The following is a 27513-nucleotide window of genomic DNA, read 5'->3' on the forward strand; positions in this document are numbered from 1 at the left end:
TGCTCACGTCACACACACCTGCAGAAAGTTGTTGCAGTTCTAAGTGTCTGTGAGACACCTTTGCAGTGAGCTATAACTACAGAAAAGATGGAGAAAAGAGGAAAAGGTTGCTTAGACCTGCTTGCCAGGGTGGCAGTGTCCAGAAGGTAGGGAGGAGCCAGCAGGATCAGCCCTAGCTAGGAAGATGGTGCACGTGCAGAAGAAAGAATAACACTGAAGGGAAGAGAAGAGCATAACAGTACCAAGCAGAAAGATGATTTTTCCATTCTGCAAAACATTTCAGGCTATTAAAAGAGACAGAGGTAGATGTAGACTGTTTCAACATTTTAATAGGAATGTTTCCCATTTCATTGCACATTCACATTAAATGTACAACGCTCAGAACTTCTGAAAAGCCATTTGAGACACACACACCTGCCCCCTTGCTCAATCCCAAACTATCAAAGATAGAGCCTGAACTTTTTAATGCACCAAAAGACTATAGTTCCACAGAGGAAAAAAAAAAAGGTTTTGTCAAAAATGGTATGTCAGAGAGGGCTATTTTTACCTGTTCCACCTGGTTGTGGTTTTTGTCCCTCCCACAAAGTGCTACATGCATAACTGCATGAATTAAGCAATATAAGGACACTTGATGTCTCCACCACTGGAGGGAAGCTGGAAAGGAAGGAGAAGGGATACAGATCTACATTTGTGTTTAGAAAATAAATAGCAGCATAGAGAGGGGCAATGTCTACAAGACACAAATGCTATCAAGAGGGATTCCCCTGTTCTGTTATCAAGTGGGAAGCTTCCACGCTGGAGCAAATCTGGATTCTCATTGTACTTAAAACATCTCTGTGGCTGTGAAGAGCAACACAGTCTTGGCTGGTTATTTCAATTTAACACTTCATGAAGGTGTTCATGTAGTAGTGAAACATACAAAAGGCACTTTATGATTAATGAGGAAGAGAGTCCTCAGCCCAGAGAGCCTGTAGTTTGACTCCTGCTGCTAGTGTAGTGATAGGGTTAGGCTTGTGGCTTCAACACAAACTGCAGAACTAGTTCTTGTCTCCAGGCAGAAGGAGGCATACTGGTATCTCAATTACTCCTGAGGTATAGGAACATCAGGGCAAGCTCAGTAAATTCTGAACAGAGGTTTATCCACAAAGAGTGCTTCATCTGGGACAGACGTGTAATAAAACCAGGGATGCCAGTGGCAGATGCACTGCTTCACACTTGCTGGTGATGTTCTGAGGCCTCGACCATCACCTGTGCCGCAGAGCGCCATAGGCACCGATGCAGAGCAATCCCTCTTCCTGAGAACCAGCTGAAAGCTCTTCCAGGGCTGCTCACAGAGTTAGCACAGTCCAGCTTCTGCATTTCATGTCACAGAGCTTGCCTGTGAGAGGAGACGGCCACATGCAGGGTGCTACCCTCATGTTCAGCGCTAGCCCAGAAGTGTGCAGAGTAGGATGGGGGTGAGGAGTGGATTTTCCCATCTTTTCCTCCCAAGCAGCAAAGTCTCCAAAAGAGTGAGATGCAGAGGTATAACTGAAGAGAGCAACAATCTTCTTGTTTTGCTCTTTCACTCTCTCTGCAAACAGGTGACTGGACTCCTGTCCTGAGGCTGCCCCCCCTGCCATGGTGTGTGTGTAACAGGAGGACAGTGTGGTAGCAAAGAGGGGAATGAGGCAGGGTGCATTTCCCAGCTTTGCCACCCCTCCACTTTACAGCTTTGATTCCTCAAGAACTATGGGATCACCATGGGCTTCTGGCATCACTTTCTGCAAATTAGACAGAGAAAAACAATATGGTTATAATCCTGAGTTGCCAGACTCAAGCTTCAGAGGCCAGCTGGCCAGAAGCTGGCTAGTACACAGCTCCCTGCTAGTGTGCAGAAATCCCCCAAGAATCACCATCCTCAGAGACTGCACCTGCTTCCCTCCTCCAGATTCTTCTCTTTCCCAGACAAGAGGCAGTAGGGCAGCAGGGCAGAACAAGGGTCCTGCTTCCCTTAAATTACTTGCTGTAGTTCTCAGACCACAGTTAATTCATAGAAGCCACACAAGTCCAGGTATCAGCCCCACAGCCAGCTCACTTGGAGACATTTTACCAGTGAAGCTGCAGAGGCAGTGTCTGTACAAGCACCAGAGAGAGCCTGCATCCTCTGCACCCTCAGGAGGTTCAGCACAGCAACCAGCTGTGCTTAGTCTGGCACATCTGAAGGTCTCTGCAACTCCCAGACAGATGCTGGTTCTGCTTATCTTCAAGTGTTTTCATCCCCACCCCCTGTTCAGGGGTGGCACCCTCTGCCTCGCTTCTTCCCTGTCCCCAGCTTGAACTCATGGATGGGATAATTCCACAGAATGGCACAGATAATACCTTCTTCAAAGTTCATTACTGCTATCTTAAACAGCCATGAAGAAATAAGAGGCAACCTTCCCCACCCTGTAAATCCTATGAAAGAATGAATGTGATTCCTCAAACTCTTCTACAATTTCTTCCCTCAAGCTAGATGTAGTCACTCCCCAGAGGAAGGGCAACCAAGACTGCTGTCCAATTACCTCCCTAGCCTGGGCTGCATGAAACAGCCAAACTTTTGCAATTCCATCTCAGCCATATTGGGTAGAGCTTGATGAGCTCCTCTGCTGAGCCCTTCTGGGCTGTATTAGGATTAGACCTAAGACTTTTCCTTTCCCCAGGGGACTTCAGATACCTCTCCAAGTTCTGACTCTGCTTACAGTGAGACACCCCCATAATCTGAATACAGCATGCAGACTTGCAAGGGTAAATGTGGCATTTCCCACAGCCTGGGCTCTAAGCTAACTCAATATGGGTCAAGGCTGGTATCTGAGGCAGAAGTGAGAGGTACACAAGAAAGAGACTCACATCCTCATTGCAGTTGAAGAGAAGTCCAGGCAGCATGGAAGCAAGAGCTATGAAACAGTTTCATTGTGAGTAGCCTCCTACACAAATTGCAGGTGAAAAGGTTTTACAGAGGTCAGCAGCAATATCCCAAAGCAGAGGAGTGAGATCAGGAAAGCTTCAAAGACATGCCTGGAAGCACTACCAGGGAACTACTACCAGGAGGGGTTAGAGGGATGCATGAAATAGTGCCAGAGGTAGGAGTAAGAAGAAAACTACATTTAGGCTTGGGAAATCCCACCAGAAATCATCATGGAAGCATTCTGGCAACTCTGGACTCCTTTCTAGGGTCTGAACCCACTCACCTGCTGCAGAGCTACAGGACAGAGGTTTAGGAAATCAGCCAGCCTGCAGAGCTCTAGTGCCTTTGGAAAGGAACGCTGCTTCCACAGCTGAGACTCATAGCATTGTAAAAGGGCATGCAGACAGCCTGCCCGTGGCTTTGGCATAGAAGGCTGCTGGCCACACATTAAGCACAAGCAAGGAAGCAGGGAAGTTCAGGAGGCTGGGTATGGGGTACACCTCATTTCCACCTACCACCCAAAATTCCAATTATTTTTTTAAAATTATTACTGGCATTATTTCACTAGTGAGTATGCTGCAGCTTGTAAGAGACCCTAGGGAGCTACTGAGGGTGGATGCTTGCCCTAATGCTCTAAATCACACCGGCCACGAGAGGAAAAAGCAACATGCTTCTTGGTATTCCACTGAGGTCCATTATATGCATCTTTGCATCTAGGCAAGCATACAGCCAGCAAAAAGAGGTACTTGGCCCTGATCAAGTCCTGACTTATCCAGGATGCAGTCTGAAGACACAGCAGGACTTCAGTCCTGCTTTGAACAAATCCTCTGCTCCAGCTGTACACCTAGAGCAGGTCATTGGTCATCCACAATCATCCACTCCTCATTGCTCAGCCCTGTTGGCAGCATAACACTCCAGACAAATGTTTTTAATTTTATTGCAATTTAAAAAAATAGATAAAGTCTGAAAGCACTTCACTCCCTCCTCTCTGCTAGAAAGAATAGGTTCTTCACACACACACTGAAAAATTCAACTGATCTACCACTATGAAAGACTGGTACAGAGTAGTCTGAAGTGTCATGAACACACATCAAGCAAATTTGCAAGTTTCAAAGAGGCCCAGCAAATCCCAGGTGGAATGAGGAGTCAGTCCTGCCATTTTGGAATCCTGCATTTTCCTGTGGTAGCTGCTTGCTCAAAAACCCACACAGGCTTACAAGTATTTCCAAAGAAATGTTGCCTAAAGACATTTCTGAGCCAATTCACTCCTGAGTCAAAACAAAGTATGGAAGATTCAGCAAATTATTAAATTGCTCATTTCATAATGCAAAGAAACAATGCTGGAAACCAGGAGCAGGCTGTAGGCAGCAGAGGTGTGAGTGAGGATAATATGTATGCTCCATCAACTGACACTACTGTGAAACCTAAGGCACAATGTTGGAATGGCTTCAGATGCACTTACAGCAAAGGCAGCCCACAAGAGACTCATTATCATGTAAACTGGGCATTTGACCCAACTGTCCTGAGATACAGAAAGCTAGCCCTGCTGACCTCCTGGGAACTGAGGCAGACAGAAGTGGGAGGATTGTTGGAACCACCATTACAGCTTTATTAATAGAGGACAAGGTGCCCACAATGCCATTAAGCTAATTTGGTTCCCACCACAATTTCTACTAATTGCAACATCTGTTTAGTTATAATCATAAACAGAGAAGGGTGCTGATAGAAAACAAACTACTTGTGAACACAAGGCAGGTCCTGCAGGAAGAAAGGAAAACATCCAGCAGCGTGGACACAGCGGCCAAAAGCTCTGACAAGTAGCTGCTGACAGGCTGTGATTCCTGAGCAGTGTCAAGTCTGATAAACTCTTGTCACTGAAGCTATGGCTTTATATGACTCTTGTCACTGAAGCTATTGCTCTTCTCCCTGCAAGTCAACAGTCTGATTCTAGGCTTTCCATTTCATCACCAGAAGCCACTAGTAGCTGGAAATAGAAGATCTTTCCCTGAGAGGATCATCATGTGGCTTTTCCCCTGGTGTGTTCCTTAATACACTGGGAAATCAAGCTGTTCCTCCTTGACACTGAAGCCACTCAATAGCTGAACATCCACCTGAAGGTTTTGACAGCCTTTCTGGACTTCTGTGCCCTTCAGAATTGCCTCCCAAGGGACTCTTTCAACCAGGCTCCTATCCAGGCTAAATTCTGCCCTCCTGAAGTCCAAGGTGGCAGTTCTGCTGACTCCTCTCCTTACTTCTCCAAAAATAAACAACTCTGCCATTCCGTGATCACTATACCCAAGATGGTCTCCAGCCTTCACATCACCCAAGTCCTTCCTTGTCTGCAAACAACACATCTAGCAAGGCACCTTTCCTAGTTGGCTCACTCATCAGCTGTATCAGGAATTTATCTTCCACAGTCAAGGAACCTCCTAGAGTGTTTCCTCTCTGCTGTACTGTATTTCCAGCAGACATCTGGTAAGTTGAAATCCCCCACAAGAATAAGGGTTAGTGATTGTCAGACTTCCCCCAGCTGCTTAGAGAATATTTCATCTGCCTTTTCTTCCTGGCTGAATGGTCTGTAACAGACTCCCACCACGATAATTATCTTGTTGGCTTGATTCTCTTACCCATAAATACTCAATCCTATCATCACCATCATTAAGCTCTAAACAGTCAAAACAAACCTTAAAATGCAGGGCTATCCTACTGCCTCTCCTTTCTTGCCTATCCCTTCTGAAGAGTTTATAGCCATCCATTGAGGCATTCCAAGTTGTGTGAATCACCCCACCATGTCTCCTTGATGGTAGCTATATCACACTGCAGTACAATGGGCTCCAGCTCCTCCTGTTTATTGCCCATGCTGCCTGTATTGGTGTAGATGCACTTCAGTTGGACTACTGATCCTGCCACCTTGTGGGGGGAAGAAGCCCTAATTCCTACATAACCATTATCAGGTGGTTCTGTGCCTTCCAACACACCAATAACCTTTGTGTCTTTGCTGCCACGTGGATCTCCAGCCCCTACCTCTACTGAGGCTGGAGACCAAAGGACCTCACCAGCACACCATCCCTCAAATATTGGCATGCTGCCCCCAGGCTTATCTCTAGTCAGCTTGGTTTCATTCCCTTCCCTCTCCAAATCCAGTTTAGAACTCGTTCAATGAGCCTTGCTAACTCATGTGCAAAGACTCTTTTCCTTTTTGAGGCAGGGGTGTCCTGGCTCTTGCCAGAAGGCCTGGTGTCATGTAAAACAAAATTCTGCCAGTGACTCCAGGCTCAGAGACAGCTCTTGATATGATGCCTTTCCCTGTTTATTCCTTCATTATTCCCTGCAACTGGAAGAAAACTATTTGTGCTCCTGATCCCTTACCCAGTTGTCCCAAGACCCTGAAGTCTCTCTTGCTTTCCCCAGGACTTCTTGTTGCAACATCATCACTGCCTACCTGAAAAATCAATAATGGATAATAATCTGGGGGCTGTACCAGGGTAGGAAGCTTTCTTTTCACATCTTTAACCTGAACCCCAGGGAAGCAGCAGACTTCCCCAAGAAGTGGGTCTAGTCTTCAGAAGGGAATCTCCTCTGACAACAACTCATTTCTTTTTCTTTATGGCAGAGATTTTGATGCAGGGTGTATACAACAATAGATATGCCTGAGGCCTGAGCCCTGCCGTGTCCATTTTGCAAGTGGGATGTCAGTGGCAACACTGGCAATTGTACCAAGTAGGTCTGATAACAAAGGTGATGACAAAGACTTCAGCCATCAAAAGAGTACCAGTCAAGTAGGCTTGCCTACAGTAGACTTACCTAGGTCACACAGCTACAGCTTCTTAAATACTTAGTCCCAGATCAACACCATACAAATACCCTGCTAAAACTGCTACAGGCTGCAGCATGGAGACAACTTCAGAAGCACTCAGCCTGAAGTCCAATCTTTCCCTGCCCATGGGACCCTTCTTCACACTTATATCAAAGCATGACAGCTTCACCCTCCCCATAGCACACATTCTAGTTTTATCAGGATATTAAGGCTTTTTTTCCCAGCAGACTCGCTCTACTTTTGCCTGTTAGTTAGTCCTGTTGGCTGTGGCACTAAGTGATGCATTCACTTGATGAAGAGCTTGAAAAACAAAAGGTAGTGTGGTTAACTTGGTAGATCAGCCAGTCAGTGTGAAGCAGAAGACAGATAAAGCGTTACAACCTGAGCAACAGCTGAGAAGATGCCAAGTGCCATCAAGATTCACGTATCAGCAAGCACAGAGCTTTACAGTTTGCAGTCATTCTTACATTGAAAGGCACCAACCCAATGACTCTGTTATTGCTATGTTTTTAAACTTCCATCTTGAAGTCATCTGTGCACCCTGGCTTCTAGCAATGTCAACTCTTCTACAGGACTCCTGGTATCACTTTCCAGCAAGAATCTGGACTGTAAAATGCCAAGAGAAGAGTCTCCAAATGCCTGCATCTCCTCTCCCCAGTAGCTTACTGACAACTCAGTTCTCCCCTATTTCACATGAGTCTGGTGGGATCTTGTGGCCGTTTGACGCTGTGCCTTTAAGGAAGGGGCACACTGGCTAAATGTTTATAAAATATTTTGGTATTCTAAATGAATTTCATTGGTAGGATTGTGGGAGGTCAGATTGGACCCGGGGGAGCTGGGAACTTTCTCTCAGTCTTCCTTCCTTCGCTGTCCCTTTTGGCTGGATCTGCTTCTGGGCTTCTTGCCAACTAAGATAAGAACTAACTCCCTGTGCATAGGCCTCTGTCTGTTGTGCTAACTCCCTTTTCATCTCTTCTTCTACCTCTTTTGGGGGAGAGGGGAGGTAGGGGGGTGAAGAGGGCACAGGGGGAAGCCCCCTCTGTGGGGGGTCTGGTTTCTGGTTGAGTTTATTTGCTGTATATCCCTGTATATATTGTAAAATACCTGTATTTGTTGTGTTATATATAATCTGTTTCCTTGTAAAATATACTCTCATTTCTCCGACTGGGTTTAGCCGTGGTCTCTTTCTCAGTGGGGGAGGGAAAGCAGAGCCTTTCCTTTCAAACCACCACAGATCTCAACTCTGTTCTTGAAAGCTGTTTTGTCTTTCTCTTAGGGGCAGGTGGGTACCCCTAGAAGGCCAGAAAGATTCTTGGTACTCTATGGCCATTGGTGCCAAGCTACAGGTGCCACTGGCTTGGTGCCTGTGCAGCCCATGAGCATTCAGAGAAGCCGATAGTGTGATTCTCCTACCTTTGTGTGTGAGCTAGTGAGCAGGAATGGGAATTCAAGGGGTTAGGGTTACAAGCTACAGTCCCATAATCCATGATCTGATTGCTGCCTTGGAGTCTCTGTAACAACAGGCACAAGTCAAATCTCAAAAAGATAGGAGCAAGTTGGGAAGAAAATGGCAGGGAGGGGAAATAAAAAAGGAAGAACAGGCAAAGGCAGAAACAAGTAAAATGAACCAAGCATGGGGAAGGCAGCTGTACCATGTAGGAAAGCTCCAGCACTTGACACCATCAGAGGTCTCCAGAAAGGCAGTGCACGATGCCCAAGCCCAGCTGGCTACTGCCCTGACTGAGACATCCATGTTAGCAAAGACCATCAGGTTCAGCCCACATTCAGTTGGTCAAGCACCTGGGGTTGTGTGTGAAACCTGAGTACTCAAGTGAGCTCAGCCATGTGGAGGCCACTTTTGGGAGTGTAGTGGGGTGTTCATCATAAGTTCTCACAGCATGACTCCTCAGGGGGAAGGAGCTGCCAGCGAGGTTTTTGACTGGTTCAGAGCTGTTACCTCACACACATCTCTCTGGTTCTTACAGCAGTCAGTTCTGCAGGCTTTTAGGATTAGATAAGTTACACATGTACCACCTTTACTCTGATCTCAATGTCTTCCCCACTCCAGCAGCAAGCTCTTGCAATGGTATTTATATTAAAAAGATTTGTAGTAAAAAAGGCTTAAGCAAAAGTGTACAATTCACCACAGAAGTGTCTGAAAAAGGTGAAAGACCTTACTACTACTGCTACTAAGCCTCATGTTCACTGCCAAAGGACCTTAATATTTCCTGGGCCTTCCACATGCATTATGAATTAACCCTTGGTGCCACCACCACCTCTCTTTATAACTCTGCTGCCTCAGGTCTTGCTGAGGATAGTTTGGTCTTGCAATTCATCTTCTGCCTTTGACATCAGCACTATTCATCAAGGCATACAAGCAGTCTGGTGTAGCTCAAAACAGGCCGGTCTTTATCCCAACTCAACTTAGCTAAACATGTTCCCATGAGCCCCATTCACAGCAGGATTCTGGAACAGCAGTTTTCTTCTAGCTTGCTCCCACAGACCATGATGCTCACCACTGCAAAGATCAGACAAAGTTTTAAGCAGAAATTATTTTTAACTTATGACAAGGTGGGAGGCCTTTACCTGAACTAGATAACTTATAAAGGCTTTTTCCTGCCCACCAAGTCTAGAACTGCATGCACAATAACCACTCAGGGCATCATCAGTTCCCTTTACTTATCCTACCCTCTACATTTGTGTTTAGATAGTTGAGTCAAAATAAAAAAGTATATAATTTGTACTATACTGCTGGAGCAGAGCTGCTTCTTGGACCTTCTGGTCTTTCTCCAGATCAGACTGGTTAGATTATTTGGAGGATAGCAGCACTATCTCCCAAAAAGAGCTGACTCAAGCCAGCAGAGAGAACTGAGCTTATGCACTTTCCTAGTCATGGTCACTGATGGCTTCATGACTGTTAAGTGGACATCTCTGCTAACATCATAGAAGAGGAGCCTGCAGCAACAAGGAAAAGAGTCTCAAACAGCCACCAGTCTCCTCCCTTTCCCTGCAGGCAGAGCTTCAGCAGACACCCTCTCACACATACAAACATATGCATTCATTGTACAGCATGCCACAGGGACATCATAACCCAAGCACTGGTGCACACATGTGAACCAACATCTTTGTCTGCAGCACTGCACAAAGTGTGGGGAGCCAGGCTGCCCAAGCCCTCATTAGGGATTTGCCACCCAGCTTCCTCCAGTCCCACACACTGAACCCCCACCTGGCAGCTGAGAACAGGGAATGAGGAACAACCTGCCTTCCTAGGGGCCTGGAGTAATTGCTACAAGGGCATAAACAAGGGCATAGCACTGGAGGTCTCGGTGCATTGCCAGGGGAGAGCAGCAAACACAGCGCTGCCTCACACTTGAGCCTGGCCAGTAAGAAGATGTGTGAAACCCTGCAGATTCCCAAAGGACCAGAGCCTAAGGATTCTGTGTGACATTAACAGCAGAGAAACAGAGGCCCCAGTGGCTGGCAGACCTGGGATCACAACCACCTTGTCTGAAAATGCCAACAAGGAGCTTCACCACAGGGTGGGCAAGAAATGGTAGGATAAGAGAAGTGAATTGAAGCTGCAATCATAACTCAGAAAGGACAAGCCCCATTCCCAGAAAGGAGAGAGGCTGGGTGTTGTCCTGAGCTAAGAGCAGAAGCACAGCAGGGATTGAAGGGAGGTTTACTCACTGTCTCTTGATTATCCAGATTGGCCTGCTGTCTTCGGAGATCAGCCTTTATGAATGCTGCAAAAGAGGGAGGAAAGAAAGAGATGAAGGCTGCACAGAGCCCAAATCAATCTCCTCAGGATTCAAAGGGGCAGCAGAGGCCCCAGAGGAGATAGGAACACATTACAGTAAGCAAGGGAAACCACTCTCCTGGAAGAGACAACACTTCTGAAACAGACAGGATAGAGACTCCTTACTGCAGCATGTAGAAGGTGCATCTTTCAAACCCCAGCCAGCAGCCAGGGCAAGAAGCCTTGGATCTTCTTTGTAACAGAACAGATGCTTAAAGAAGCACAGCAGCACTGCTCTGGGACTGTGCTGTGGGCCCTGTCCTCTCCTTCAAGCACCACTGCACGCAAAAGCCCTTCAGTTCATGTATCAAGCCCAGGGGGAAGAGTCACAGCAGAGGAGCACTGAAAAATGTAATTACCTGTCATAATGGTCCCCAGGAACAGAAAGGCACAAAGAAAGAGGTTTCCTGCCTTCGTCCCAAAGTGATCCATGATTTGGCCTTGGCTGATGGTGAAGGCAATACCAAAAATCTACAAACAAACAAAGGCAGTATCAAGCTGTGCTGTTAACACAAAGCAGTGTGGGCAGCTTCCCAGCTTTATCAAGGTATCAGAGCATACAGACCAGCCAAGGCTAAAGCTTTGTTATAGAATACATAGAATACATAGAATAAACCAGGTTGGAAGAGACCTTCAAGATCATCGCGTCCAACCCATCAACCAATCCAACACTGCCCAAGCAACTAACCCACGGCACCAAGCACCCCAGCAAGTCTTCTCCTAAAAACCTCCAGTGATGGCGACTCCACCACCTCCCCAGGCAGCCCATTCCAATGTGCAATCACTCTTTCTGTAGAGAACTTTTTTCTAACATCCAGCCTGAACCTCCCCTGGCGCAGCCTGAGACTGTGTCCTCTTGTTCTGGTACTGCTTGCCTGGGAGAAGAGACCAACATCCGTCTGTCTACAACCTCCCTTCAGGTAGTTGTAGAGAGTAATAAGGTCACCCCTGAGTCTCCTCTTCTCCAGGCTAAGCAACCCCAGCTCCCTCAGCCTCTCCTCGTAGGGCTTATGTTCCAAACCCCTCACCAACTTTGTTGCTCTTCTCTGGGCTCGTTCCAGCAAGTCAACATCCTTCCTAAACTGAGGGGCCCAGAACTGGACACAGCACTCGAGGTGCGGCCTAACCAGTGCAGTGTACAGGGGCAGAATGACCTCCCTGCTCCTGCTGGCCACACTGTTCCTGATGCAGGCCAGGATGCCATTGGCCCTCTTAGCTGCCTGGGCACACTGCAGGCTCATGTTCAGTCTACCGTCGACCAGCACCCCCAGGTCCCTCTCAGCCTGACTGCTCTCCAGCCACTCTGACCCCAGCCTGTAGCTCTGCATGGGGTTGCTGTGGCCAATGTGCAGAACCCGGCACTTGGATGTGTTAAATCTCATGCCTTTGGACTCTGCCCATCTGCCCAGCCTGTCGAGGTCCCTCTGCAGAGCCTCTCTACCCTCCAGCAGATCAACTCCTGCCCCCAGCTTGGTGTCGTCAGCAAATTTACTGATGATGGACTCGATGCCCTCGTCCAGATCATCCATAAAGATGTTAAAGAGCATGGGGCCCAGTACTGATCCCTGGGGCACACCACTGGTGACTGGCTGCCAGCTGGATGTGGCACCATTCACCACCACTCTCTGGGCTCGGCCCTCCAGCCAGTTCCTAACCCATCACAGTGTGCTCCCATCCAAGCCATGGGCTGACAGCTTGGCCAGGAGTTTGCTATGGGGAACGGTGTCAAAGGCCTTGCTGAGGTCCAGGTAGACTACATCCACAGGCCTCCCCACATCCACCAGGCGGGTCACCTGATCATAGAAGGAGATCAGGTAGGTCAGGCAGGACCACATCCAGAGACAGATCCTTAGAATCACAGCATTATTAAGGTAGGAAAACACCTTTAAGATCATCAAGTGCAGCTGTGACACAGCTACCATGACCAGTAAACTACATCCTGAAGCTCCATACCTACAGCTACTTGAACACATCGAGGGATGGCGACTCCACCACCTCCCTGGGAAGCCTGTCCCAATGCCTCCCCACTCTCTCAGGAAGTTTTTCCTATCGTCCAATCTAAACCTCCCCTGGCACAACTTAAGCCCATTTCCTTTCACCCTATGGCTAGTTATTTGGAAGAAGAGACCAACACCAGCCTCACTGCAACCTCCTTTCAGGTAGTTGTAGAGAGCAGTAAGACCTCCCCTTAGCCTTCTCTTCTCCAGGCTAAACAACCCCAGCTCCCTCAGCCACTCCTCATATGACACCCTCCAAACCCTTCAGCAGTCTCATTCTCTTCTCTGGATATGCTCCAGGACCTCAATGTCTTTTTTGTACTGTTGTGCTCAGAACTGAACACAGTACTCAAGCTGTGGCCTCACCAGGGCCAAGTACAGGAGCACAATCACTTCCCTACTGCTGCTGGACACACAGCTTTTGATACAGACCAAGATGCCATTGGCCTTCTTGGCCACCTGGCCACACTGCTGACCTATGTTCAGCCAGCTGTCCACCAGCACTCCCAGATCCTTTTCCACTGGGCTGCCCCAAGCCTGCAGTGTTGCTTGGGGTTGTTGTGACCAAAGTGCAGGAGCCAGCACTTGGTCTTGTTACATCTCATTCCTCTGACCTCAGCACATCAATTTAACCTGTCCAGATCTCTCCACAGAGCCTTCCTGCCCTCAAGCAGTTCAAGGTTCCTGCTCAATTTAGTGTCACCTGCAAACTTGCTGATGGTGCCCTTGATCCACTCATCCAAATCACTGATAAAGATACTGAACAGAACTGGCCCCAGTAGTGAGTCCTGCAGGACACCACTTGTGACCAGCTGCCAGCTGGATTTAACTCCATTTATCACAACTCTTTGGGCCCAGCCATCCAGCCAGCTTTTAATCCAGCAAAGAGTCCACCTGTCTAAGCCATAGGCTGCAAGTTTCTCAAGGAGAATGCTGTGGGATCCTTGCAGCAGGTGGGAAGGCAGGTGACCCTTAAGGCTGGAATCTCATCTCTCCCTGGAGAATAGCCAGGTGTTGGGCCTTTAGGAGCAATGTTGGAAAAGGCAAGGATGACTTGCATCCCAGTGGATTTTCCTGAGCAGAAACAGAATGGATGCCACTAGATAAATGCCATGAGAAACACCATCCAAAAAGCCAGGCCCTGGAGTGCTTAGATGTGCAGTATGTTACAATAAACATGGACAAGAGGCTGGGAAGTACAATTTAATCTCTCTACCTATAAGGAGGCAAGCAAAGGGGAAACAGCAGACCTACCTGTGCTGAGACATTAAGGAGCCCTGATGATGTCCCTTCTGATTCTGGGTATGTCAACTCTGCAGCAAATTCAAAGCCCAGGGGAAGGTAACCTGTCATGAAAAACCTGTAAAGAAACACACAGAAAGGAAGACTCAGCCAGAGGGAAGACTGAAGAGGCACAGTGTGACATACATCCCCTTTGGGATGCTTCACAAGCTGCACAGGATGTTTGCCCTAGCATTGACATAGAGTCCAAGCAGCTGTTTGACACTCCCACCATGGCACAGGGCTTCCTTCTACCCAAAATTACCTTTGCCTAGAGCCTCAAGGCACAGAGCCAGGCCAGCAAGGAGCTGCTACAAGGATGAGGCATTAAAAGCATCATCTCCTACAAGTAACTCTAAAGTGCATCATTCCCAGTATGGTCAAATGGCTACCCAGGCCCCACATGGTTTTCATTCCTGCCCATTGGTCATCATTGCAGCTGTGGACCCCTCCCTTTCCAGATGCTGTCACTTGATTAACAGGAACATTTAAGGCAGCTGCAGCTAAGCAGGGCCACACTGATGTCCCTGACTCAAGTGAAACACATACAAGAGAGAGATGGAAAGAGGAGGTCATTTTGTCTTTAAATCATGCAGTAGCCACACAAAGGCTACTGCTCTCCCCAATCCCTCCTGAGCCATGAGCTCTGCCTCCCTGCTCAACCCCTGCCAGCTCACATGTAGAGGAAAGCAGCCTGCACATGAACTTACCCCAGCATGCCTGCAGTCACAAAAACCACCCAGAGGCGGCCTAGGCTCAGGGTGAAGGTGTAGACTAGCATTCCACCCAGAGACATGACATAGACAGCTAGTGTTGTCTGTCTGCAAGGAAAAGGAGAGTCAGAGAGTCACTTCATCCAGTCCTCCTTGGTGCCCACAGATCTTGGTACAGTTTGCAACACATGGTTAAAAAAAATAAATAAATACACATTTATAAGTTGCACAGCTTTCTGACACTTACCACAGAACTGGGCTGACAGAGAAGATGGAAGGCCTGCACACACAGCAGAGCAGAAGAAAGAAAAGGACCTAGGGGTTTTCACATCCCTACCTCGTGACTGCAGGCACCACAAGAAGAGACTGGATGGGGCACTTGGTGCCATGGTTTAGTTGATTAGATAGTGTTGGGGATAGGTTGGACTCGATGATCTTGAAGGTCTTTTCCAACCTGGTTAATTCTATTCTATTCTATTCTATATCTATAAGGAGGTACCTATGAGGCAGCCAAGAAACTCATATCCTGCCATGGTCCTGTACAGTACTACATGGCTCTTGACAGGGAGAACAAGATCCAAACCCTCTGTACTATAACCAGTTGGACACACTTATAAGCAGGACCTGAGGGGACTGAGTATTCCCAGACAAGAAAGCCAAGGGAAGAAGTGACAACACTGATACACTGTTATAGGACTGTATTCTTCAGTGCTATCCAAAACACCTTTCATTGTTGCTCCTTTCTGTGTTTAAACTGCCTACTATACTTGAAGAGGTGAGACACAAGCCAGATGGCCCTCACAGTCTCACCCTTAAGCCACAGGATCATTTAGCAGGGCTAGTGCTAGTTCCATGGCCCACAGCAGCTAAGCCACAAGCTCTCATGTTTGGGCAGAGAGGATAAAGAGATCCCCTGCCCAGGAAGCATGCTCATGCTCATATGTCAATTCTTATCCAAATGAATGTCTGAGAAGCTGATTTCAGACTTTGATCATCATACCATGCTCCAGATATATTTAATGCATTGAAACATTTTGCTGTGGCATGTAATGTTGGTTTGCATCAAAGGGGTAGGCAAATCCCTTAACCTCCAATAGAATAGAATATATTCTTTCTAATGCTTCCATAGAAGAAAAAAGTCATCTCTGAAGGCAGCATAATGGGGCTGCTTACTTCTGCTATAACCCATTCTGGAGAGCTGCTACACGGCCAGCACACAGCCTGGAGGCTGCAGAATGAGAAGAGCTTAAAGACTGACAGATGAGTTAGAGAGCAGTCCCAGAATGTGAAAGACATGCAAGTAAAAGGTTTTTTCTGCTCAACATAGGTCCCTCAGATATCTCCCATGAGTTCTTCCTTATGCCTCCTTTCCCTTGACAAAGAGCTGACTATGGAAGGAGCTCAGGGCTAAAATTACAGCTCCCTGGGCTGCACAGGCAGAGTTTGAACTGGGTGCTCCTTCCATAAACAGGAGTCTCCAAATTACAGAGCAAGCAGTGCTAAAGTACAGTGCAGGACTCCAAGAGATGGCTGTGCCCCTAAGAAGCTTAGTCTCTGCCAGACAGGACACTCAGCACATGTGGGTTGATGGGTTTTTTTTTTGCTCCCCACAGCCAATTTTGGTTTCAGTGCAAAAATGAGACACAAAATCCCACCCAGATTCCTAGGCTTCCTAGGTTCAAGTATTTTACATGGTTCTGATTCACTCTGTCATGGCAGTTGCACTTTGTCCCTCATCTCCAGGCAAAAGAAATGCACAAGTTAGTGTCCAGTTGTGAACAGGACTTTGTTTCACATGGATGCTGTCATTAGTCAGTCTGGGAAAAAGAAGTTCCCAGAACATGGAGCACTGAGCAGACAGGTTCACAGCAGCAGGCAGCTCTAGAAGATGCTCTCCACTGGGACTGCAGAACTAAAGAGAGGGACAAAATGGCAAAAAATCTTTGATCTGTTGCACACCAGCTGACTCTAGGAGACATGGTCAGATTCTTGAGAAAGATCAAGACTCCAAGTGGAGTGGAAATCACACACCAGGAAGCACCATGAAGCCATGCCCTGAGAGGCTGCTGCTCATCACAGTCTCTGACTGGAACTTGAACAGACAGCACTGAATGCAGTTCCCGTTGCAACAAATGGCCTCAAGCACATAAGCAGACTTCACCAAGATCCTGCTCCCCTGAGCATACTACTGATGACAAAAAGGAGTTGTAGTGCCCAGCATTTTGAAAAGGGTTTAACTGAGACAGGTAGACACTAGTCCATAGGGGAACAAAGAAACCGCAGAGAAACAATGTGGAGGCAAGATGTTTCTCAGGAAGCAGCCTCTCACCATGTTCACTGGAAGACATGAAGAATTCTCTCTGGCCCTAGAGGCACCACGGCAAGGAAGAATGCCCAGTTCTGCTTGGTAAGCCTCTTGTGATAACCATAAATACCTTAGAGGGGAGAAAACCACAAAGGAGGAGAAGCAGATTCGCAAAGGGCATTCGCACAGCATTTTGGTGTTTTTAGCAAGCTGGTCCCACGATGGCCCTACAGAGACTGATAACTGTCTGGAGCAGGTGCCACCAATCTCCTTAGCAGGCTGACTAGCGCAGCATGTGCAGGCTGGAAGTTACACACCTTAGGAAAACTGGGGTTAACCTACCTCTGTGCTCTGGGGTGTGGGAAGGGAGCCCAGCACAGTCACGTGCAGCAGTGCTTCACAGGCACCGGCTGCCACATCGCTGCGCCAGAGCCAGAGGGAGATCTGTGAGGGAACTGACACACTTGTCACTTATGTGAACCTAAGCTACCCTGACATTCATCTGCCCTCCAAGCCACAATCCTTACCCTTCTGAAGAGGTAGATTAAAGAACTCACACAAAGAACTGTGAGAAAAGAGGGACCTTGAAGGAAAAAAAACCAGCCAGGGCCAGCAACGGCTGGGAACACCAATGAAACGGAGAGCACAATTCCTGCTGTTCATCCAGCTCCAGGGGAGGCCCTGGAGTAAGGAAAAGGCGTGACCTGGTCAGCCCAACCCAGCCCAGCAGTGTCTCACAAGGTCATCTGAGGCAACAAATGAACAAGGGACAGGCAGAAGGCCACAGTCAAGTGCCACAGCTTTAGCTGTGCCGTGGGATGTTGTGCAGCTCCAGAGAGCTCTGCTGTGTGGAATGGGATTACAAACGGCCTCCACAGGCTTTGGCACTGCACAAGACGCTGAACGAAGGCCCTGTCTCTAAACTCCCAGCTGATCTCATTGCTGAAGGCACTGAGGCGTCAGATGTTGGAGAAGGGAAGAACTGGAAAAAATTGGTTTGATTTTCACTACCCCTCATACTTTATCACTCAGTTTTATGCCACTTTCTTCCTGTAGGAAGGTCACAAAAAAGAACAGCCTTGGTGAATCATTTACATAAGACATCATATGGCAGGACAGAGTGAAGGCATATCCACTGTACAAGGACTAACTTGGAAAAAGGCTACAACAAGAAGACCCACACTGTAGGCCAGACTAGGCTGAGAGAGCATTCACCTTCCAGTGGAAGAGACCCAAGCACCCCATTCTCCAACATCCAGGTCTTTCCTTCCTCCTTCAAATCTTAATGCACTTAGCACTCACACAGAACAAAGTTTAAAACACCACTCAAGGTCCTCTGCTTAGTCATTGGAGAGAAATGGCTATTTCTGGCATCTTGCATCTTTCAGAGAGGTATTGCTGACAGCAAAGAGCAGTGTCTGGAACCATGTGGACCTGAGGCCATGTGAATACTTCACTTAAAAGCAAACCATGGTCAAAGAGAAGTGCTGATCAATCCAGTTCCCAAACTCCTGATTCCAGACACCCCTGCAAATATCAATCCACCCAGCAGTCTCCAAGTATTACAACCCCATTCCTCCTCTAAACCAGGAACCTGAAAGATATACATGGAGCCTCATAGAAAGAGTGACTGGCCATTGGAATGGGCTGCCCAGGGAGGTGGTGGAGTCACCATCACTGGAGGTGTTTAGGATGAGACTGGATGGGGTGCTTGGTGCCATGGTTTAGTTGATTAGATAGTGTTGGATGATAGGTTGGGCTCAATGATCTCAAAGGTCTTTTCCAACCTGGTTAATTCTATTCCATTCCATTCCATTCCATTCCATTCTTCCTCCTGTCGAAACGAGTTCTTTCACAGGAGGTTCTCAACAGGCCATTCCACCAGAGGCAGCCCAGGTTGTGGGACTGCTCAACTGTCACAACATATCTCAGATATTTGTGTGGACCAAACCTGCACCTGCCAATTCCAAACCCAAGAACGGCACAGGAGCTGCTGCAGGGGCTCGCCTGCCAAACAAAAGCGAATACGCAAGGCCACTTGGTGCCAGAGCATAACAGATGGGGAAAGCCTGACTTAGCATAGCCTCACCCTTTCAAGGAACTGCTGATAGGACAGTAAAGATCAAACACCCATGAACAGCTCTGCAGTTCCTTCTGTTATTAACCTCCCCTTGCTCCCCTCAATCACAGCTGGATCCCATTCATTTGCTTCCCTCTCTCTCTCTCAGAGCTGACTGAAAAAGGGGCCTGACATCTTCCCTTTCTGATTTTCATGTGCTTACCATTTTGTTCCCAACACTCTCTGAGCAGCAGAGGGAAGGGGGAGGGTACCTACCTAGAACATCTGGCATTTTGAGAGGGTTTTTTAAATAGACTTTTAAATGGGGCTAAATAAAGACTCTTGAGCACACAGGGAGGAAAAATAAAACCCGCTCGTTCCACAGAAATCCAATTCGTGGGCTACAACGGAGAATAACATCTTGGCAGTGCTTTTCCTCACCTAATGCTAGTCCCTGGAGTCTGTAGGATAAATCTATGGATGGCATATCCTATTTTTCTGCATTCTCTGCCCACCTGCCTGGTCCCTCCAAGCAAACAGGGGCTGTGAAACAATTCCAGGATATCTTTTTTTTCCCCTCCTCTCTTGCATTCTGCCACATTTCAAATCCCAGCTCTGCTTGGTGAGCCACAAAGCTCTTCAGCCTTCATGCTGCACCCTAGCTTCACTTAGAATCAGGAAGACCACCCACTCTAGCAGTACCAGCTGAAGCTACCATACCACTGGCCCAGGGCTAGAAAGAGGCACAAGTTACATTGCACAGTTAGCTAACGCAGTTCATAACAGCTGTGTTTCTATATCCCAAGACTCCCAAAAGAGAACTACTAAGAGGCACACAATGATCTAGAAATGGCAACAATCACCCTGCTAGTCTGATTTAATTTCCTGCTCCTCTTTCCCAGCGCCCTGGGAGTCCTCAGCTGCCATTCCTTCTTGTTAGAGAAGCCCATTGCCTCTCAATTTTTGATCCCTGCACTTGGCAGCTAGGGCCAGAGGCCTCTTCAGAAGCTGCAAGTCCACAGATTCATCTAAGCTGCCCACAATGAGAACATGCTTTTCTGGCACAGGATACCAGGTAGGATAATAGGCAGTGGGACTTCCTCAGGTGAAAAGATGCTGGGGAAAAAAAAAAAAAAAAGAGAAAAAGCCCACTCTGAAGTTGGCTTTAGCTCATCACCAACACATCACCAGTGAAGACCCCTGTCACACAATCTGGTCAGACAACAGAGTTCTCAAATCCAGCAGTGAAACTGCAGAGCTGGTTATACAGACCCCAACATAAGGCAGGAGAGGCATTCTCCATCACCTGGGGCACCCTGTAGAGGTCTGTCAGTGAGATCCAGGTTCCTGAGGACAAGGAGCTGCAGGACACCCAAAGACTCTTAGCTGTACCTTTGCAGATGGGAGGGTTTGCTGGCCAAATCTGCCTTCCAACCCATCAGGCAGCAAACCCAGAATCATCTACCCACAACCCCTATACCCCTTATGCCTGCCCTAAATAGAGCAACACACCCTCACACAATGCCTCTGGGCACTGGATTCAATGTGCCTTTCATTAAGCTAGACAAAGATGCACAGAAGCTGATTTGTAAGGGCTGAGAAATGGTCTGGTACAGTCTTGATTCTGCTTGTGCCAAGAACTCTCTCATCCCAAACAAAGCAACTGCTGGGCTGTCTCATCCTCTCCCTATGCCTCCCTAGGAAGCACTAGAGGCAGACTTTTTATGGGCCCAGTGCAGGCTAACACACAGCTCCAAACTTCACTTAGACTAACTGGAATTTGAAGAACCACATGTTTTCCTACAAACCCTCCCAATGGTGCAGGCCCTGGACTGCCAACTTGCAACTGCACACAGTTGCTCCTTGCACAGTACAGGGGAAGAGTACAGTCACTAGGAGCACAGAGGCAAATCAGGGACTTACTTGTAGGTTTTGGTTCTGTCCAACCAGATGCCGGAGATCAGGGCCCCAACCATCCCTGACAGTACAATGGTGAGTCCAATCCTGCCAGCATTCACCTCCTCCCCCTGCACACAAATGCAGAAGCCAAGTCATAGCCAGCCAAGAAGCAAAGTGTAGATGGGAAGAGACACCAGAGTTAGTGTCCCATGCATGTCCTCTGCTGGTAACACACAAACATTTGGGACATGGTTTTGTGGGCCTGGTGGTGTTGGGTTGATGGTCTTGGTTTTTTTCCAGCCTTAATGATCCTATGATTTGCAAGAACACTTTTAGGCCCACTATGCCCCATGTAGAGAAGTGGTTTGGCACATCAATCTCAGCCAGCCTAGAGAAAAAGGTGAGCACTGACCAGCTTGAATAGACCCTCTCAGAGAAGTCAGCATAAACCATATGAAACCTGCTTTCTGGTGTTAGGATTTGGGCCAGATCAATCAGGAAATATTGGGCCCACTATACTCTACCATGAAGAAGAGCTCTCCAGCTTGCAGCCACAGCAGTAAGCTCTATAGCAGCTGGGCTACTGAGGCATGTCAGCCTTCTGTCATCAGAGCATGAGTGTGGACAGCCTCCTGGTACAAATCCTGGATTTCTACCAGCCCCCTGGTAGAAATCACTGTAAGGAACAGGGCAGAGGCAATGGCTGGAAGAATTTCTCAGAAGAAGATGCTCTCATTTAGGGTGTAAATGAGCTGTCTTCATCAGAGCTCACCAGCTTTTGCACAGAGTGGTGTAAAAACTGAAGGAACTAATGCTTTCCTGCCAGCCATCCAACTTGTGCCAAAGCTAGCCAGAAATGCTGTGGCACTGCATTTCTCACTGACTCTCTTCTGGCAGCCAGCACTGGAAACCAGCAAGCATCAGAGAGCCATGAGGGTTGGATAAACTTACTGGGTAGTGATGGATCACCATGCGGCTCAGCAGAGTGGAGAGGGCGTAGAAGCAACCTGTATTCAGACCTGAGAGTGGGATAAAAATGCAGCACATTCAGAGCCTGCTATTCTCCTGCCAGGTAGGAATGTAGAGAAAGAGATCTTCAGGAGAAGCAATCCAAGTAAACCAAGCAGCAAACCCAACAAGGCTGCTGAGTTGCAGGAGAGACAGCTGAACTGACTAGACACAGAGTACTGAAATAAATGCAGACCCAGGACAGCCAGATCTCAGCATACAGGAGGAGGCATCCTGCAGTTTCAGGATGGCTCTCACCTGAGCAGCTAGAGGTAGGGCTGTGCACTGGAAGGTCTTGTAAGTTCTTCATAAGGTCTTAACCCTTCCTCACACCCATATTCATCTTTAGCATTGGATTTTTCTCCTCCCTCCAGCCAAGGTAGAATACCAGAAAAAGCACCTGCCTCAGCATCACATCTTTAGCAAGGGAATTCAGTTAACCCCAGTGCCATTAACATGTGTGGTTTCTTCCCAGTGAAGTCTGATAGCAGTCCCCCTCCTGAAAGATAGTAAACAGCATTCTCTGCAAGCCAAGAAACACCAGAAGACAAGTAGGAGCAAAGCTGATAGTGAAGCAGACACAGCACTTCCCCCAGGCACCTGGTGTGTGTCTGCAAGGGAAAGGTCTTGTATTTGAAAAGCTATCACTGAAGCCTGGGGGGAGGGGGGAAAGAAAAAGACTAAAAAAACCCGTGAAAGTAATTGTCTTTATGAAAGGGAAGTTAGATTAACTGTTACAGGCATCAGCCACCTGCTGAAGGTTTCTCAGTATCACCCAAGGTGAGAATGGAAACCATTGGGGTGATACTGGTCAAGACCCATTCAGACACTCTGCTCCAGTTCACATGCAACTCTGGTTGAGTTAAACACCTTCCCAAAAGGCACAAAACCCAAGAGCTCTCCTTATAGTAGACAAAAACATCTACATAGATGCTGGGCCAGTAGTACCACAGTGGCCACATTCTGACCTTGGGTCATACTGAGAAAGCCTCCCCAGCAAGTCAGCACAACTTTCTTCTCAGGAAGTCATTTACATTTGAAGTTAGTGTCTCTTCAGTGGGAGCAAGGACAGGAACACAGATTTCAGCTTTGCAGCTCACACCTATAGGCTCCATAAAGAGGCACAGGTTTAAACTCTGGCTTGGATATGTGAAAACCTGACAGAACAGATACATATCAAGCTCCCATTTCCTACTTTTCCTCTTTCAGCCTCAGCTAAAAGCAGAAACATTGCAATGCAGGACACAGAAGTGCAGTCTAAAAGGCAGACCTATGACAAAGGCAACAAAACCCTCAGCTCCACTAACCCTGAAGTCCTCCAGCAACCCTGACCCTCAGCAATCCTGTGCCTAGCCCACTCCTCCACTGGGACACTGGATACCCATTGCCCTACACAGCTCAGGAAGCATCCTGAACAGCCACAAGATTGGCAGCTGGTGGACACATCACCCTTTCTTTACATGCCATCTCTGACACCAAGCAGAGCTCACTCCACAGCCTCACAGCACAGAGAGCAGATGAAGAATCTTACGCAAGAGATCTCAAATAAGTCAACTGCCTGTGATAATGCTCTCTGCTCCAAACATGTGTGTCAGGAGAGACCAGTAAGATGAGTGATAATGGTCTTCAGGCAGGAGGAATCCACCCAGTCCTTTACAAGAGTCACTCAGAAAGGCTGGAAAATCCAGCAGGGGCAGCAGCCAGAGATGAGGGAGAACAAGTGGAGATCCCACAGCAAGGAGGTACCCTCCAGCCGCAAAAGTTTGCCCTTTGCAAACAGCTATGGCAAAACAGCCCACAGGAGCATAATTCCACTTCATCCCATTTCCCTCTCTGGAGCAGCCTGCTCTCTAGGACACTCCACAAACTGCAGTGCCAGGGCATGGCAGTGTGGCAGATCAGCACCAACTCTACCCACTACTGCTTCACTTCAAAGACGGGCATAAAAATAGACCAGTCATTTCTGCACCTCTATTTCTCACCCAGCCAGGAGAGCAGCAGCCTTGTGGAGACAGAAAGACACAGCTCTGGTAGCTGATGCTGTCAGTACACCAATTTCACAGCAGTTCTGTGATGCATGCAATTTCCAAGTGAGAGAAGGGCCCCTGCTCCCTGGGCAGAAAGCTATGCAGAGTTGGCAGCAACACTTGGCACCGAGTCAGGCAAAATATTCTAAGAATCAAGACAATGTGCCAAACTTGCATTTGTGAGGACTTGCAAAAGCTGTAGGCATTTCAGAGGTCACAGCTGCTCTGTGAAATTTCAGTGTGAATTATAGCTGTTTGAATGTCCATAAAAGAGGCCAGGAGTATTATTTCCAATGGGACGGTGCTCATTTGCCCATACAGGTGAGGAAAACCAGAACTGGTAGCTGGAAGCAGGACATCTAAAATTCCAGCACCTCCTGATTCATTAGCTAGTTACCATGGTTTGCTTAGAATATGCTGCAGAAGAACATTTTTGACACTTGACAGTGTCTCCTCTTACAGTGACCAGAAAGAGGAAGTCTATCCCCTGTGGATCCAGAAAGAATTTTTATTAAGCATCAGACTAGAACCCAAGTCTTCTATACCTAAGCAGTCTGTTTCCTACATGACAGGCTATTGGTTTCCCTGTTCTTGACCCTCATCATCCTCCAGGACAATGGTTTCTTATGCAGATCTCACTGCCCTGCCACCTCCTCACTGTCCCATCACCTTTCCAAATGCTGATGCTTTGGTCTCATCTTTCCCATTTCTCACCCTTTTCCCACCTACTGCCTCCCAGTAGCAACATGCTCTCCAGTGCAGAGCCCAACCCAGTAAACTCCAATTTCTGAATGTCCACTCCAGGTTATGCCTTAGCTTTATGGCAGCAACATCAGCAGGCTTTGGGAAATGGCTTCCTGAGGGTGGCACTAACACAGTCACCATGCCACTGACGTTTCCAGGGCTGCAAGTCCTACCACAGCGAAGGACTTGGCAGCTGCTTGTAATACCAAGACTTTAAAGGTCTGCAGACCTGTTCTGACCTGGCACCCTGTAAGGGTAGAGCCAGGGGAGATAAGTGAGCAGCATGCTTCCCCCTCTCTCCCCTGACACACACTGCACTAATACTAAAGCTAAGAGAGGCTGCCAGGTATCTTTGTGTCAGCTAGTGAGGATGACTCAGTTGCGCTCACATGGCTGCAGATGTCTTAAATCTTGGTCAACATAACTTTTGACTTGAGTAGGAAAAACTGTCCCTGTTCTAAAGCCAGACTAGCTTAGAAAAAAAAAAAGTTTCACTGCATAGTTCCTTCTCTGAGTATCAGTCACTGCCTCAAGTCAAGCTGGAGATTGACAGGAGTCTGACACAGAGAGGAACAGAATAAATGCACAGACCATCAGGAAGACAGACTGAATTGTGAGCCACTGAATATTTTATCTATGTTGTTTGTGACTGCTAGAAGTGAATTATCACAGAATGGTCAGATTCTAATGTTCTTCATACTGAGAGACCTTCTCCCTCCTCTAGCACTTGTTTATGCCTATTAGAACAAATGCTTTCCCCTTTCTTTTTTCCTGAAGGCTAAGTGCAAACTGAGCAGATGACACAATCTGACTTCTAAACACAGTTGGCCTGAGAGCTTTTTCTATCTTCACTTTCTGAAAGGACAGCATGTACTATAAAAAACAACACAAAACAACCCAGTGGCTGCAATGCAAACCAGCAGAGCTTAAGGGTGATCTGAGAGGGGCATTTCTAGAAGACTGCTATAGTGAGAATTGTACCCTCAGCAGGTACAAAGCCACCATCTCACTCTCTGCAACATCGCTACTCGTCCACCAGCTCCTTTAGGCACAACTGCTGGCAGAATTTCCAGTACTATTTACCTTTCCTCCATGAGGAGCTTCCACAGCAAGCTGGTAGGAAGCTTGGTCAGAACTCCCTGCAGACTCACTGGCAACTGTATATCTTATCATGCAGCCAGGCACAGATCACAGTGGCCTTTGTGCTAAAGAGAAACCTACTTTTCCATGTGACAATTCAGCATCAGGAACAGACTGAGCACATCACCCTGTCCCTCAGAGAAGCAGGCCAAGACTGCTGAAGGGAAGCAAGCAGCAAGGCCAGTGTGCAAGGACAGATGGCAAAAGACAATATTCTCCAATCTGTTTGCTTCATCAGGACTGCCAAGGCAGCTGACGCAGCCTGCACATCTGTATGCTCCACATGACCTCCACTGGGATGCCTGGCAGCCATACCCTTGCCTTGGGAAATGACTTTCACTCAGTGTTGTGACTTGCACTGACACACAATTCTGGGTACTTCTTAGATAAGCACTTGGGTTAGTTCATTGCAAGTAACTAACTGACCAGATACAAAAGACAACAGGATAACAAAACTCCCCAAACAGAAAACAGTCAAAGGCTGGGAAAACAGTAGTGAGCGCATGTCGTCCTTCCCGTGCTTACACTGCTTTTTCCTCTTCCCTCAGTATTTGCTTCTGACCTCTGCTGGAAAGAGACCCAGTTCTGGGGCCTTCGATTCAAGAAAGATGTGGAGTTGCTCAAACGTGTCCAGAGAAGGGCCAAAGAGCTCATAAGGGGTCTGGAGCACAAGCCCTAGGAGAAGAGAAGGCTCAAGAGAGACCTTATTGCTGTCTACAACTACCTCAAGGGTGGTTGTAGCCAGGTGGGGGCTTGGTCTCTTCTCCCAGGCAACCAACAACAGAACAAGAGGACAGAGTCTCAAGCTGTGCAGGGGGAAGTTTAGGCTTGATCTTAGAAAGAAGTTCTTCCCAGAAAGAGAGATTGCCCATTGGAATGGGCTGCCCAGGGAGGTGGTGGGGTCGATGTCCCTGGAGGTGTTTAAGAAGAGACTGGAGGAGGCACTTAGTGCCTTGGTCTAGTTGATTAGTTAGGGTTGGGTGATCAGTTGGACTTGATGCCTCTTGGAGGCCTCTTCCAACCTGGTTGATTCTGTGATTCTGAAATGACAGCACTGGAAGGTCTCCTGGTCTGTGGCAGCAACTACCCAAAGGGAGACTGGAGCAAGGGGGAGGCTCTCCTTGGTGACAATGACAGGACAAGAGGCAACAGTTTCAAGCTGCACCAGCGGAGGTTCAGGCTGGGTATTAGGAAATATTTCTTCACTGAAAGGGTTATCAAACACTGGAATGGTCTGCCCAGGGCAGTGGTGGAGCCACTATCCCTGGAGGTGTTCAAGCAGTGTGTGGACCTGCCACTTAGGGACATGGTTTAGTTCTGGGTCAAGGGTTGGTCTGGATGATCATTGAGGTCTCTTCCAACCAGATGTGTTTTGTGATTCAAGCCAGTTACTGCCCTGGCAGAACATGGAGAGGGAGGGAGAAACTAAGCACGTCTAGCAGTGATAACTGCACAGAAGAAAGGCCAGACCTTACCATAAGTGACTGTAAGCAGCAAGAAGTTGGTATTGCGGAGCAGGCGGAGGATTGATTGCCTGTAGGAATACTCCTCTGCTGGTCTTGACTGGATTAAGGCCTGGGCTCGGCTGGGAGGGTGCAGGGGCTTCTCCTTGAAGACTGAAACCAGACACAGAGTAGACTTGTTAGTACAACCAGGGAGGCTGAGCACACACTGCGGGTAGAGCCATTTGAGGGACAGCAGAGGCACCAGTAAAACCAAACCTACAAAACACACCATTGTCCTTGAGCTTTGATCTCCATGCATGAACTTAATCAGGAACAGGGAAGAACCAGGCCTC

General features: G+C 47.8%; 1 protein-coding gene across 2 annotated transcripts in view; it reads right to left on the minus strand.

The window, feature by feature from the left end:
- Positions 1-1605: 1605 nt before the first annotated feature.
- FLVCR2 (FLVCR heme transporter 2) overlaps positions 1606-27513 on the minus strand; it is a 40267-nt gene continuing 14359 nt past the window's right edge. Inside the window, exons 3-11 of one of the 2 annotated variants that reach the window (XM_009909393.2) lie at positions 27191-27331; positions 21748-21815; positions 20821-20924; positions 14531-14641; positions 13794-13899; positions 10902-11013; positions 10434-10489; positions 8157-8254; positions 1726-1763 (exon numbers count right to left, since the gene is read on the minus strand). In XM_009909393.2, the coding sequence (XP_009907695.2) occupies positions 1757-1763; positions 8157-8254; positions 10434-10489; positions 10902-11013; positions 13794-13899; positions 14531-14641; positions 20821-20924; positions 21748-21815; positions 27191-27331 (803 nt within the window). In that variant the 3' untranslated portion in view covers positions 1726-1756. Of the gene's footprint in view, positions 1764-8156; positions 8255-10433; positions 10490-10901; positions 11014-13793; positions 13900-14530; positions 14642-20820; positions 20925-21747; positions 21816-27190; positions 27332-27513 lie in introns of both variants that reach the window. The other variant, XM_054162017.1, reaches the window with a different exon arrangement.

The sequence above is a fragment of the Dryobates pubescens genome, chromosome 5 (assembly GCF_014839835.1).
Source record: "Dryobates pubescens isolate bDryPub1 chromosome 5, bDryPub1.pri, whole genome shotgun sequence".
NCBI classification, from domain to species: domain Eukaryota; kingdom Metazoa; phylum Chordata; class Aves; order Piciformes; family Picidae; genus Dryobates; species Dryobates pubescens.